Source organism: Lepus europaeus, chromosome 21 (genome assembly GCF_033115175.1).
Source record: "Lepus europaeus isolate LE1 chromosome 21, mLepTim1.pri, whole genome shotgun sequence".
In the NCBI taxonomy this organism is placed as follows: domain Eukaryota; kingdom Metazoa; phylum Chordata; class Mammalia; order Lagomorpha; family Leporidae; genus Lepus; species Lepus europaeus.
Genome location: NC_084847.1, coordinates 59,595,647 through 59,608,758, shown reverse-complemented (window position 1 = coordinate 59,608,758; position 13,112 = coordinate 59,595,647). Strand labels below are relative to the sequence as shown.

The following is a 13,112-nucleotide window of genomic DNA, read 5'->3' as shown; positions in this document are numbered from 1 at the left end:
GAGCCGGGAGTCGGGGGGCGCCTCTCAGACCCGAGGTGCCCGGCCAGAGGTGGCGGGCAGCGTGAGCCCCAGGTCCACTGCAGAGCACCCCCGTGAGTCCATGCACTGGGGCGCACGGCCCCCCGGGAGGCACGGCAGTGGCTCCAGCAGCGGCACTTGGGACGCCGGGCAGCCAGGCCTTGGTGGGGAGTGGAAGGCGGGCAGTTGTCCGAAGTCAGAGGAGATGCTGCAGGCAGGATGGCCGTGGGGCAGGGAGGGCACCCAGGGCCCTGTGGGAGACAGTGAGACTGGGGGCACCCTCCCCCAAAGGAGCCCCAGAGAACTCCAGGCCAGGGGCGCTGGAGGGAGGACCTGCCCTGGGGTCCTGGCCGACCCCGGTGGGGGCAGGCCCCAGCCCCGCTGTGCCCGTGGCCTCCTGAGCACCGTGTCTGTCCGCGGTGGACCCCAGAGCCGTGGTGCTGGCTCAGAAATCGGGTCTGAGTGGACGTTCCCCGGGTGCCTGGGCTTCTCGGCCGAGGAGGGCCGCGTTCCCAGGCACCAGGTGGGCGCTGCTGGTTTCCTGGGGCGTGCAGGGTGGGGGCTCACAGCCCAGGCTTTCTGCCCTCAAGGCTCCGGGGTCAGCCGCGCTGAGCCGGGCAGTTGTGTCAGGGCGCCCATCGTGTGGCTGCAGGAGGAAGTGGCCGGGCTGCCCTCCCTGGTGCTGGCCGTGGGCTGGGCCTCCACAGGAGCCCACACCGTCCCTCAGTTAACGCTGATCTTTTTTAAAGCTGGTGCTGTGGCGCAGTGGGCTAAGCCTCTACCTGCGGCACCAGCATCCCATATGGGTCCCGGCTGCTCCACTTCCCATCCAGCTCTGCTGTGGCCTGGGAGAGCAGTGGAGGATGGCCCAAGTCCTTGGGTCTCTGCACCCGCGTGGGAGACAGGGAGGAAGCTCCTGGCTCCTGGCCTCTGATGGGCTGTTGTGGCCATTTGGGGAGTGAACCAGCAGAGGGAAGACCTCTCTGTCTCTCCTCTCTATCTAACTCTACCTCTAAAATAAATACATAAAGTCCTTTAAAAAAAAAGTTATTTTTATCACATTAAAAAAAGGTGACAGAGAAAAGAGGGTCAGGCCGGAAGCCGGCAGCAGGGGCCCACGCGCTTGGTCCGTCCTCGGCTGCTGTCCCAGGCCATTAACAGGGAGCTGGATCAGAAGCCGAGCGACTGGGACTGGAACCGGCGCCCACGTGGACGCCGGCGTGGCAGGCGGTGGCTTCACCTGCTGCGCCACAGCACGGCCTCCCAGTCAGAACCTTCAACTCCAACTGAGCTGGGGAGAGGAGGGGCTGGGGTGGGGTTGGTCATCCCCGTGGAGATCAGGACCCTAAAGGACACGGAGCTTCCGCACGGGCGGCCACCTTTCCGAGCTGGGCGGGGGACACTTCGTGTGGCTGCCGGGCAGCCTCCCCCAGGCCCGGGCGACGATGGCCTTTCCCGAGTCCGCCTTGTCCTGTTACAGAGAATGTCCCAGCCTCGGTCGGACCCACGTTTTCAGTCAGGGAGCGGGAGCCCCCTGCAGAGTGCTCACCCGAGTCACCGGGCATGGCCGAACCGCAGCTCCCTGCCAGGCTCGGGGCCCGGCCCCCGGAGGGCTGTGGTCGCCTTCTCTGTTTGGCTACCGGCCCTTCCGGAAAGGAATCCGGCCGCTCTGAGCACGGCCACTGAGGCCCAGGGCCCTGAGCCGTGACTGCCCAGCACGCGCAGGTGCCGGTGTGCAGGGCCCACGCCTTCCCGCGGTGTCTGCGTGGTTGGTGGGCAGGCTCAGAACGCCCGGTCCTGCTACCAGCCAGGGGGGACGGTGCAGGGAGCCTCACCTGGGCCAGCTTGAGAGAGAGAGAGAGATTTCTCAGCCGCTGGTTTGCTGCCCAAACGGCAGGAGCCGGGACCCTGCAGCTGGGCTCCCACTGGAATGCCAGGGACATCGGCCGCCTCCTGGGCTGGGTGCAGTAGCAGGGAGCTGCATCCGGGCCTGGGCTGGAACCTGAGGAGGTCCAAGTGGCAGCGCCACAACTCCCACCCCAACGTCCCCCTCTGACCCCCACTTAGGGGCTGGGAGACGCTCGGAGATGGCGGCTGACCCACCCCAGGCCACACAGAAGCCGGATCCACCCCCTGGCTCTCCAGGCCTAGGGGTCTCAGGACCACCCCTCCCCAAGTGCAAACCTGGGCCTCTCTCTGGCTTCCAGGTGAGGGACAAAGCAGGCAGAGCGGCCCCGGCCCCTCCCAAGCCCCGGCAAGACCCCTGGCTTCGGCTGCTTCCTGGCAAAAGGAGAGCAGGGTACGAGGCCAGTCGGACACCTGCCGGCCTGAGAGGAGGCACCTGCTGCGGCCCGGGGAGCAGGCGAAGGCGCAGGGCAGTGAGAGCGTCCGGTCAGCTCCCCCACGTCTGCAGCGGCCAGGGCTGTGCCAGAGCAGGGGCCGGCATCGGAACCCGGCGACCCCGCACCCAGGCTCAGGAGGCCTCACGCCCTCCTGCCCCTGTCCAGTTCCCCCGTGCAGCCCGCAGAGACCGGCCTGTCAGACCCGGCGCGCCCGTGCTGGGGCGGCTCAAGCACCAGAGTGCCCGTGGGAAGCTTGGCGGCCCGGTCACCTCCGGCACGCAGGGGTGTTCCACTCGGTCCCCCCTCCACCAGCCCTGGTCCCCGAGCTGGTCCTCAGAGCGGGCGGGTCCCCCGGCCACGGCAGCAGCCGAAGCCCCCGGCCCAGAGCCACCCCCACCTGCGGATTGCTGTACTCACGGGATCTGGGGACCAGGGCCACCCGACCTCACCTGGGGCCTACCTCGCGAGGGCCTACATGGGGCCCTGTGCCCCCAGCTGCCCCCTCCGCCTAGGGCCGCATCCACGGAGGATGCTGATCCTCCCGACCCTCTGCTGCGGCCCGCGGGGGTCGTCAGGCGTCTATACCCGTGCTGTGGAGTGGCAGCTATGACCCCGCGCTCGCCCCAGCGCACCTGGGACCCAGCAGGGACCCCTGCAGCGTACAGGTGGGCGGCGGAGGCGCAGACCGCACGCGTGGCATGCGGAATATGGGGTGCGGGAGCCATCGTCGTTCAGGGTCTCCCCCGCACCCCGACTCTGCAGAGGAAGGAGCGCAGGTGCCCCGGCTCAGGTGCGCGCCGCAGCCCGCGGAGCAGCCGGGGGCGGGGCCAGCGAGGGGCGGGGCCGGGAGGGAAGGTCGCTTCCTGGGGGGCGTGGCCGTCCGGGGCGGGGCCTGAGGGCCGGGGCGGGGCCGCAATGGCGCACGGAGTCCGCGCACTATGGGGCGGGGCCGGCGAGGGCGGGGCCTGGACAGGAGAGCGTGGGCGGAAAGGGTAGCGGCCTGGGGGCGGGGCCGTTCGGGGGCGGGGCCTGGGGGCCGGGGCGGGGCCGCGATGGGGCTCGGCGTCCGCGCACTGTGGGGCGGGGCCGGCGAGGGCGGGGCCTGGACAGGAGAGCGTGGGAGGAAAGGGTAGCGGCCTGGGGGCGGGGCCGTTGGGGGGCGGGGCCTGAGGGCCGGGGCGGGGCCGCGATGGGGCTCGGCGTCGCGCACTATGGGGCGGGGCCGGCGAGGGGCGGGGCCGGCGAGGGCGGGGCCTGGACAGGAGAGCGTGGGAGGAAAGGGTCGCGGCCCGGGGGCGGGGCCGTTCGGGGGCGGGGCCTGAGGGCCGGGGCGGGGCCGCGATGGGGCTCGGCGTCGCGCACTATGGGGCGGGGCCGGCGAGGGCGGGGCCTGGGCACGAGAGCGTGGGAGGAAAGGGTCGCGGCCCGGGGGCGGGGCCGCCCGGGGGCGGGGCCTGCGGGCGGGGCGGGGCCGCGGCGTGACGCGCGCCGACGCGATCCCGGAAGCGGTGTCAGATGCTGGGAGCCGGCGGCGCGCGGGCGGCGGGCGCGGGGGGGGAACTTGTTGTTCTTCGCGAAGTCGGAGCCCGAGCGGGAGGCGGCGGCGGCCGAGGGGGAGCGCGGGAGTGAGCGCGAGCGCGAAGAGAGCGCGTGCCCGCGAGGAGCCGCCGCGCGCCCGCCCGCGCGAGCCAGGTGAGCGCGGCGGGCGCGGGGCGCGGGGCCCGTGGGGGGCGGGGGGCGCCCGGGGGGCCGCGCGGCCGCGGAGTCACGGCTGCCGGGGGCGGGCCCGGCGCTGCGAGCCGAGGGGCGCGGACCCAGGCCCGGCCGGGGCCCTGGCACCTGCGGGGCGGGACGGCGGCGCGCGGGGCCGCCACGTGCGGGTGCGGGGCCGCGACCGCGTGTCCGGGGGCGGCAGGTGCCTGGCGTCGCGGAGCGGGGCCGGGCGCGCCCCGCCCTCGCCACGTGCCCCGGCAGACTGGGGCCCGAGGCCGGGGAGGGTCTGGGCCGGACTGGACACTGGAAGCCCTGGGCAGGTGCGGCGCCCGGAGCTCTAACACAGGTGTCGGCCCGGCCGGTGGGTGGGGCCTGGGGGCGCGCAGCTGGGCGGGACGCACCTGCGGGGCTTGGCTGGGGAGGACCTCCTGGTGCGAATGCCCAGGGGCCCTGCCCGGAGGACCCGGCCCGCGGTAGCACGGTCATGAAGGCAGCCCCGGGGCCAGGGTCCCAGGGAGCGCCCGGGACGGCGGGAGTCGGTTTAGAGCCTGGGGCGAAGCGGACCCAGAAGAAGCCGTGCCTGTTGGCGGCCCGGCGGCTCCGGGTCTAAAGGTTCCTGGAGTGGACGTTCTGGGTTCCGGGTGCAGTCCGCACGGGAAGTGGCGATCGGGCCAGCTGGGAGCGCTCTCCCGGGCTGTAAACAGTGACTCACGCGCTCCGTCGCCTGGATGGGAGGCGCCGCTCCCGCACGCACGGGGGCTGCAGGAAGCGGGAAGTTATCTGACAGTGCAGGGCAGGTGGGGGTGGGGCGCCACCCCGGGCCGCGGGGTCCCCTGCCCCCTGCCTGGCTCGCCCGCCGGCTCAGCTCCGTGGGGTCTTGGGGGAGAGCAGGTGCCTCCCACGAGGAAGGTAGTGGGGAGAACCTTCTGGAAGAAGCAGCGTTGGGGGAGGGCTGGGTGCCCGGTGCACCTGGGAGCTGTCAGGAGCGAAAGGTAGAGGCCAGGGACGGTGACAGGGACCCACCCACGTGCACCTCAGGGCTGCGGCCGAGCAGGGGCAGCTGCCCCTTGGGGGCGAGGTCATCGAGCTGGGTCAGCACAGACAGGGGAGAGAGCCCGGGGTCAGGGTGAGGGCGAGGCTGTGCGGTGCAGCGGGTGGGGTGGGGTGCTGTTACCTGAGCTGAGGCGGGCCGGGTCTGTGGGCTTTCCCAGGGCTCGTCCCCGGCTGACCGCGGAGCTTGGGGCCTTGCTGAAGCGCCTGGGTGGCCGGCAGAGGGCCGGCTCCGTGAGCGGGGCTGTGTCAGCCTCACCCTGGCTCACCTCTGGGCATAGCAGCTTCCTCAGCCCAGACGCAAGGCCACCGGACATCCTACAGGCCTGTGGCTGCCGGTGGGGGGCACTGTGGGCACCTCCCACCTGCCCGCCGAGGGGCCATGTCCCGGCCAGGCTGGGGTGCTGGGGGACACTGTGGGCACCTCCCACCTGCCCGCCGAGGGGCCATGTCCCGGCCAGGCTGGGGTGCTGGGGGACACTGTGGGCACCTCCCACCTGCCCGCCGAGGGGCCATGTCCCGGCCAGGCTGGGGTGCTGGGGGGGTATGGTGGGCACCTCCCACCTGCCTGCAGAGGGACTGTGTCCAGGGCCAGGCCGGGTGCTGGGGGGCACCGTGGACACGTCCCACCTGCCCGCAGAGGGGCCGTGTCCAGGGCCAGGCTGGGTGCTGGGGGGCACCGTGGACACGTCCCACCTGCCCGCAGAGGGGCCGTGTCCAGGGCCAGGCTGGGTGCTGGGGGGCACCGTGGACACGTCCCACCTGCCCGCAGAGGGGCCGTGTCCAGGGCCAGGCTGGGTGCTGGGGGGCACCGTGGACACGTCCCACCTGCCCGCAGAGGGGCCGTGTCCAGGGCCAGGCTGGGTGCTGGGGGCACCGTGGACACATCCCACCTGCCCGCAGAGGGGCCGTGTCCAGGGCGGGGGCAGAGGTTGTCTGCTGTGGGGCCTGGTCTTCAGTGGGGTGGGAGTCAGCGTGTCTGTGGCCCCAGCTGTGGCTGCGATTGGCTGACGTGTTTATTTGACAAGTGTCTGTGGCCCCAGCTTCCGCGCCGGGGCGGCCACATCCTCCGTGTGTGGATTTGCATGTCACGGTAGCTGCCTGGGTCTTGACTGTGGCTCCCGGCAGAAGTCTGCCCGGCTGTCCTCCCGTCCCGCCTCCTCGCCCCCCACTGGACGCCCCCGGGCAGGACGGGGCAGATGGGACCGGGTGTGGGTCGCAGCCCAGAACCAGAGCCAGAGCTTCGGCAGCAGGAGAGAGAAAGGGTGTAGCCGGTCACTGATGAGGGAGGCTTGGAGCCCTGTGCGGCTTGGGGACTCCCGGGGACAAGAGCAGCCGGGGACCTGAGTGCTGGCCTCTGCGGACCGGGGCCCCTGCCCCCAGGAGCCCCCGGCCGCATCCCCGTGTCCCTGCACCTGCCCAGGCCTCTCTGCCGCGGCCCCAGGCGGGCACCGGCACATCCTTTGAGAGGAAGCCACCCTTCCTGTGGCGCGGGGGCTGGATCGCTCACGAGAGTTGCTGGCTATGGGTTTAAAACCCACGCGGGAGTCGCCCGACAGGTGTTGTGAGTCTGCGGTGCCAGTGCCGGTGCCGGCCAGGTTCCGGGCGGGCGTCGCCCGTCCCCGAGGTCCTCACACACGTGGTGGCCGGGGCGGGACCTGGCCTGGCCTCGGTGCTGGCGTCCCGGTGGCTTTTCTGAGATTTTGAGGCGCTCGGGTGCCGGGGTGGGGGTGGCGCTGCCGAGGGGTGCCTTGGCCGGCTGGGGTGCTGGCCTGGGCGGGAGCAGGTCCGTCTGGGCTGGGCCCCCTGCAGCCCCTCGCCCCAGCTCTGCCTGAGGTGGGATGGTGTACGAGGCCCCGCGCGGAACGTTCGTTTCCGAGTCAGTGCTGTTGCAACCTTGCAGGTGCGAAGCTCTTCCCAGAACTGTGTTCCGGAACCCTGCTGCCCTGTTTCTCACCTCTCATGTTTGAAGCAGCCTTGGGCATACGGGGCTCACGAAGGGAGTGCCCCACCCAGGCCGCACCCTGCCCCCGGCACCAGGTCGAAGGGCAGCAGGCTGAGCTGTGCCCATCCAGGCCTGGCCTGGGCTGGGGCCAGGGTCCAGGCGCCCCGGAGCTCTGACCCACCTAAGGAAGTGGCGGCGGGAGTGCTGTGACGAGCGTCTCCTGCCGGGGGAGGGCCCCAGGACAGGTGCACCCCAGGGTGCTGGGCGCTCTAGAGAGGCATAGGCGTGGTCCGGGAGCCCCGTCATTGCCCACGGGCCCTGGCAGTTCTGGGAGCCGGGTGGGACCCTGGGCTCTTGATTGCGTCCCCTGGGTTTTCAGAGGCAGAAGCGAGGACCCTCGGTGGGGTCGGGAGGGTCCTATGTGTGGTCTGCAGCCACCCTGGGCGTGGTGGGAGGCGTGTGGGTCCCTCGTGTGTGCACGCCTCGCTCCCCGTGCTCCTGTTGTCGTCCTTGGAACAGTTCCCAAGGGCAAGAGCAGGTCTGGGGTCCTCGCCCTGGACCCGGCAGGGTCTCATGCACTGGTCTGGAGGTCCTGGGGCCCAGGGCGAGGCGGGCCCAGTGGGCTCAGAGTTGGTGCATGGTCCCTGTGCCAGGCTTGGGTCTCTAGGGTCGGCTCCTGTTGCCGGATGTGCCCGACCTTGACCTCATGGAGGTGGGGGTCCCCTGGGGGGGCGGAGCCCCATCCTGCGCACCCTGGCTGCTGCTGGGAAGTTTCCCGGAAGGAGCCGGCTGAGCTTGGTGCCTGCTGGACGCCCCTCTCAGGCCCTCCCTCCTCTGGTGGGCGGCGTGGGGCGTGGTGAGCAGCGCAGGCCGGTCTGTGTGGGGTGGGAGGGGCCTGGCTGTGGGAATGTGAGCCGGCTCTGTAAACAGCGGGTGACTCACCGCATAGCTATGTCACTGGCGGGGAGATACGCGGCCCCTCCTCCCTCTCCCGGCCGGACTGGAAAAGTTTCCAGGGCTCACCAGGCTCCTCAGGTGCCACACGCATGGTGGCCTCTGCAGTGCCCTGGGTGGGGGTGGGGGCTGTGTGCTGGGGGTCAGGTCTCTGGGCGCCGCCAGCACCGCCTGCCTGTCTCAGGCTCCCGCGCGGCCAGGTGAGGGTGCTCGGGCCCTGCAGGTGCACCTCGGCGCCCGTGGGAGTGGCTGGGTCCTGTGTCTGCGTGGGGGCTGTGGAGACCAGCAGGGGCCTCCCTCAGAGGCGGAGCCGGGCGGGCATGGAAGGAGCCGTGCCCCAGAGCTCAGCTGTCCCACTGGGGGTCCGGGGGTCCCGGGGTCTCTGTCCTACACCTGAGGCCCCCGCTGCCCTCGCCCCTGTCTGCCTCTGGACTCTCCTCTGGCATCTAGTGCGGGAGGGCTGGGGGCGGGGTGGAGGGCCGTGGGCCCACCCTGTCCGGTCTCTTGGGTGAATGGGCTTGTTTACCGTCTGATGTCTTCCCGGGCCTGACCCAAGTCAGGATTGCTTTTGGGCTTCTCCGTTTCCATGACGACTGTGGGGGCTGGCTGGTCCCAAGGTCGCCATGGCAACTATCGGAGGGGAATCATGCTTGGGATGCTCCGGCTGGTTGTTCGTGAATGATTAGAATGTGTGACACAGCCCGGAGCAGGGGCAGGCGGGCGGCTCGTCCGGCGGCCCCGCGCCCACCTGCTGCTGGCTGGGACCCCCGCCCCCGTGGCCGCACACGGGACAGCCTGGGTGCAGGTGGTGATGTCACAGCTGCAGTGCCCTTCTCCACGGTAGGTGTCCCCGGGCCTGCGGGGAGGGGCGGCAGGTGCTCCCGTGATGCGACTGAGCCGGGGCGGGGGCTCCCCAGAAGAGGGGCGCCAGGCTGGGTCTGCAGGGCCGGCTGGGCTCCTTCAGGGCTGGGCGTGGCTGACCTCAGCAGTGGCCGGCTGCTGGCCACTTGGGTCCTTGGGATGAGAGTACCTTGTCTGAGTTGGGAGGGGTGAGGCAGGAAGTGGTGGCTGGTGGGGGGGCAGCAGGACCCTGTGTCCCCGCTGCTCTAGGGGCTGGTGGGGGGGCCAGCAGGACCCTGTGTCTCCGCTGCTCTAGGGGCTGGTGGGGGGGGCCAACAGGACCCTGTGTCCCTGCTGCTCTAGGGGCTGGTGGGGGGGCCAGCAGGACCCTGTGTCTCCGCTGCTCTAGGGGCTGGTGGGGGGGCCAGCAGGACCCTGTGTCCCCGCTGCTCTAGGGGCTGGTGGGGGGGCCAGCAGGACCCTGTGTCCCCGCTGCTCTAGGGGCTGGTGGGGGCCAGCAGGACCCTGTGTCCCCGCTGCTCTAGGGGCTGGTGGGGGGGCCAGCAGGACCCTGTGTCCCCGCTGCTCTAGGGGCTGGTGGTGGGGCCAACAGGACCCTGTGTCCCCGCTGCTCTAGGGGCTGGCACTGGAGACAGGGACCAGCCAGGCCTCTGCTGAGCTCCCTGGGCAGAGACAGAGTGGGGCCAGGCTGCACACCTCGGAGGCCCCAGGACTGTCCTGTGGGCGGGGTGCTGTGACGGTGACGGGGAGGGAGGGCCCGACTGCCAGGGTGTTGCTGTGGGAGGCGGCCGGCGCGGCCTGAGCCCAGCACCTGACCCGTCCTGCCCTGTGTGCTTCTTGTGTCTTTCCAGCTACGGTTTCCCGGCAGCTCTGTCCTGGTGACCGTGCCCAGGTTATGACGACTAATCCCAAACCAAACAAGGCACTAAAGGTAAGGGGAGCCCTGGTCGGCTTGGGAAAGACCCCGCACCTGTCCCACCCCTCCTCAGCCCTGTCCAGGGAGGTGACACCAGGCAGGGGGCGGGCGGGCGGGTGGGCGGGCAGAGCCTGCGGCCCTGGTGAGTCCCGTGCCCCGGCTCCCAGGGGTTCCCTGTGTGCACATCCAAGCCCTCCCGAGGTCCCTGCCGTCCCGAGGGAGCCCTGTCCAGCCAGCCCCTGGTGGGGGAGGGTGGCCTCCATGCCCCCGTGGCTCGCCGGGCACTGGAGCTCCGTGGCGGGCAGCGTGACCAAGCTCCAGGCCCCGCTGACGTCGCCCGGCCCTCCTGAGGGGACGGCCTGGGGTCTCCCCCGTAGGCAGGGGTCCCGGGGCGCGTGGCACGGCACGGCACGCGGTGCTGGGCGCTGACCCCGGCGGCCCCGCAGGTCAAGAAGGAGGCGGGCGAGAATGCCCCGGTGCTCAGTGACGACGAGCTGGTGACCATGTCCGTGCGGGAGCTGAACCAGCACCTGCGGGGCCTCACCAAGGAGGAGGTGACGCGCCTGAAGCAGCGCCGGCGCACGCTCAAGAACCGCGGCTACGCCGCCAGCTGCCGCATCAAGCGGGTGACGCAGAAGGAGGAGCTGGAGCGGCAGCGCGTGGAGCTGCAGCAGGAGGTGGAGAAGCTGGCGCGCGAGAACAGCAGCATGCGGCTGGAGCTCGACGCCCTGCGCGCCAAGTACGAGGCCCTGCAGAGCTTCGCGCACACCGTGGCCCGCGGGCCCGTGGCGCCCACCAAGGTGGCCACCACCAGCGTCATCACCATCGTCAAGTCGGCCGAGCTCGCCGCCTCCGTGCCCTTCTCGGCCGCGTCCTAGTGCCCGTGGGGCGCCCCGCCTGGACACGGACGGGCGCCCGGGGCTGCAGGCGCGGGCCGAGGAGTAGGCTCTTGTGAGCTGAGCGCCGCACGCCACCCCACACGCGCACACGCGTGCACACACGCCCTCACACGCCCGTCCCTTCTCCCCAGCCGCGTCTCGTGCCCGTGAGAGTCAGGATGGACGGAGGGAGGGTCCTCAGAGGGCCCCACCGTCCCCCGCAGGGGCTGCCACAGGGGCGGCCCCAGGAGTCAGAGCCGGGCGGTAGGGTGCCCGTCTTCCATGCCTCCGACAAGTGGTCCGTCCATGCCTGTCCTGCCGCAGCCCGCACCTCCCAGCCCCGATGGCTCGGGCCCCCAGGGGCAGGTGGGGGCAGCTGTGGCCCTGGCATGCCCCGTGGAGGAGATACAGGGAGGCTGCCTGAGCAGCTGGTGTGTGCGTGGGGGGCTAAGTACACATGCAGGCACACACACGTGTGCAGGTGTGCCGCCCCAGGGGTTCTCGGAGGAGCAGCTTGTTGGGTGGAGAGTGGGTCCCAGGCCCGGTCCCCACCAGCTGTGCTGCGCTGCGCAGGGCAGAACGTGCAGGTGCCTTGGGGGCTGGAGGGAGGGGAGAGGGAAGGGAGAGGAGGCAGGAGCAGCGAGGCCGGAGCCTGGAGCGGGCCCGGGACACAGCACGGCGTGGTCTGGTGGCCCAGGTGCTGTGGCAGGGGGTGGTGGGCACTGGGCAGGAGAGCCATGTGGACGCGCCCCCCACCGGGTCCGCTGTCAGGAGGGGGCACACCCCTGGTGCTTCACTGTGGCCTGGAGCCTTAACCGGAGCCACCGGTGGTCCTGGGGAGCCTTCCTGGGCTTCCTCTCCGTGGACGCCCCGGGGCCCCATCCAGGCGAGCGGGCGGCATGAGAGCCCCGAGCTCTGACACCCAGAGGCCACCACACGGGACGGGCAGGGGCAGCCCTTGGGGCCCCAGCTTCCGCCTCCCGGTGAGGTCCCGGGCCAGGGGCCAGGTGGGCAGGAGGAGGTGAGGTGAGCCCCGGGGGCTGTGCGCAGCTCCACACCTGCTGTTGGAAGCAGTCCGCGTGCAGCTCCCCCTGCCGTGCCCAGGGCCCCTCAGAGCAGACGGCCGGGCCAGGTGTTTCTAAAAACAGCTGTTGATACCATAGCCATGGTAGGTAATCCATATTGGATATCAGTAAGGACCATGGGAGATATTTAAAAAGAGAAAGAAGAGATATATATCTATAGAGTTACGCACGTTTTATCGCACAGATTCCGTAACGCCTTCCTTCCCATTGTATACTGTAAGTCTTCGCTGGGGCAGAGCTGCAAGGGGCTCGGGGGCTGGGGTCCCGCCTGCCCCGCCCCCACCCCGGTGTCCCTCGGGCACACGGGCGGCGGGCAGGCCCCTTCTGCCTGCCTAGCAGGGCGTTGCGGTCTCACCGTCACGGTTTCATACATGGGTTTTTTATTTAAGCAGAAGGACAAGGACCTCTGTCGGGGGTTCGTTTTCGGTCTCCCTCGGACAGGGCGCCCACCCGCGCCAGCTTGCCCGGCTGCGTCTTCCCGGCAGGCTCATTTCAATATTTATTTTTGTGCCGTCACCACCACGACCACCGAGACGCGGCCACATGCGGAGGGCCCGCCCCGCCCCTCGCGGCCCCCCTAATTTATTGCTGGACATCTCCCCGCTTCACCCCACGACAATAAAAGTCCTGGTTCAGAGCCTTCCCGCCTGCGCTTGGTGCTTTGCCACACCCACCCCAGGACCGTGGCCCCCACAAGAGTGGGCTTCCTCTGGTCAGCCGGGACCCCTGTGGCATTGGGACAGCGGGGGGCGGGGGGCTGTGCTGGGGTTCACTCCTGGAGTAGCCCAAGGTGGCCTGACCAGGCGCGCTGGCCGGGGCGGCAGGCACCAGGGGGTCGGTAAGCAGTGGCCCCCTCACTGGCTAGAGAGAGGGTCTGGGGGCACTGAGCAAAGTGGCCTGCCTCCTGGAGGGGGCCTGGGCAGCAGCATGGGCCCCGGCCTTGGCGCCACGCGTGCTGAGACCTGCGCTGGCCAGGGCAGGAATACACTGGACAGAACTCGGCACAGGCTGGGGCTGGGCAGCTGCGAGCCGGGGACGCCACCCCTGGGAGCCTGAGGAGCTTCCCAGCCAAGCCGTCCAGCCCCGGGGCTCCTGGAGGCTGTGGGCGGCGGGGGAGCTGTTGGCGGGGACCCTGCCCAGGTGCTGGCCTGGGCCCTGGGCTCCCACCCCTCCTACCTCTGCACGCCCTCGTGTGCCACAGGCCCCGGTCCAGCCCTCCCTGGGGCTGGATTCCTTGTGCAGGTGGCAAAGCCCGCGAGGCTTCTGTCACCTTAGAGTGGTGACCAGCATGGGGGGGCAGGTAAGTGGCCGCTGGTGACGCCACGTCCCTGCTTCAAGTCCTGGCCACCC

At 70.8% G+C, this 13,112-nt stretch overlaps 1 protein-coding gene across 3 annotated transcripts; it reads left to right on the top strand.

The window, feature by feature from the left end:
• Window positions 1–3,895: 3,895 nt before the first annotated feature.
• Window positions 3,896–12,487, top strand: MAFK (MAF bZIP transcription factor K). Of its 3 annotated transcripts, none has more exons than XM_062179880.1 (3): window positions 3,896–4,052; window positions 9,735–9,814; window positions 10,246–12,487. In XM_062179880.1, the coding sequence occupies exons 2-3, from the start codon at window positions 9,779–9,781 to the stop codon at window positions 10,675–10,677; spliced, it is 468 nt and encodes a 155-aa protein (XP_062035864.1). In that variant the 5' UTR covers window positions 3,896–4,052; window positions 9,735–9,778; the 3' UTR covers window positions 10,678–12,487. The 3 variants fall into 3 exon arrangements, with proteins under 3 accessions (XP_062035864.1, XP_062035866.1, XP_062035865.1); XM_062179882.1 differs by lacking the exon at window positions 3,896–4,052 and adding an exon at window positions 4,355–4,393; XM_062179881.1 differs by lacking the exon at window positions 3,896–4,052 and adding an exon at window positions 4,481–8,862.
• The last annotated feature ends 625 nt before the right edge of the window (window positions 12,488–13,112 follow it).

Bases quoted from the DNA above. Each gene is read 5' to 3' on its own strand.
- MAFK (XM_062179880.1), top strand. From the start codon at position 9,779: ATGACGACTAATCCCAAACCAAACAAGGCACTAAAG. The intron at 9,815-10,245 runs GTAAGGGGAGCC...GCGGCCCCGCAG, and splicing joins AACCAAACAAGGCACTAAAG to GTCAAGAAGGAGGCGGGCGA.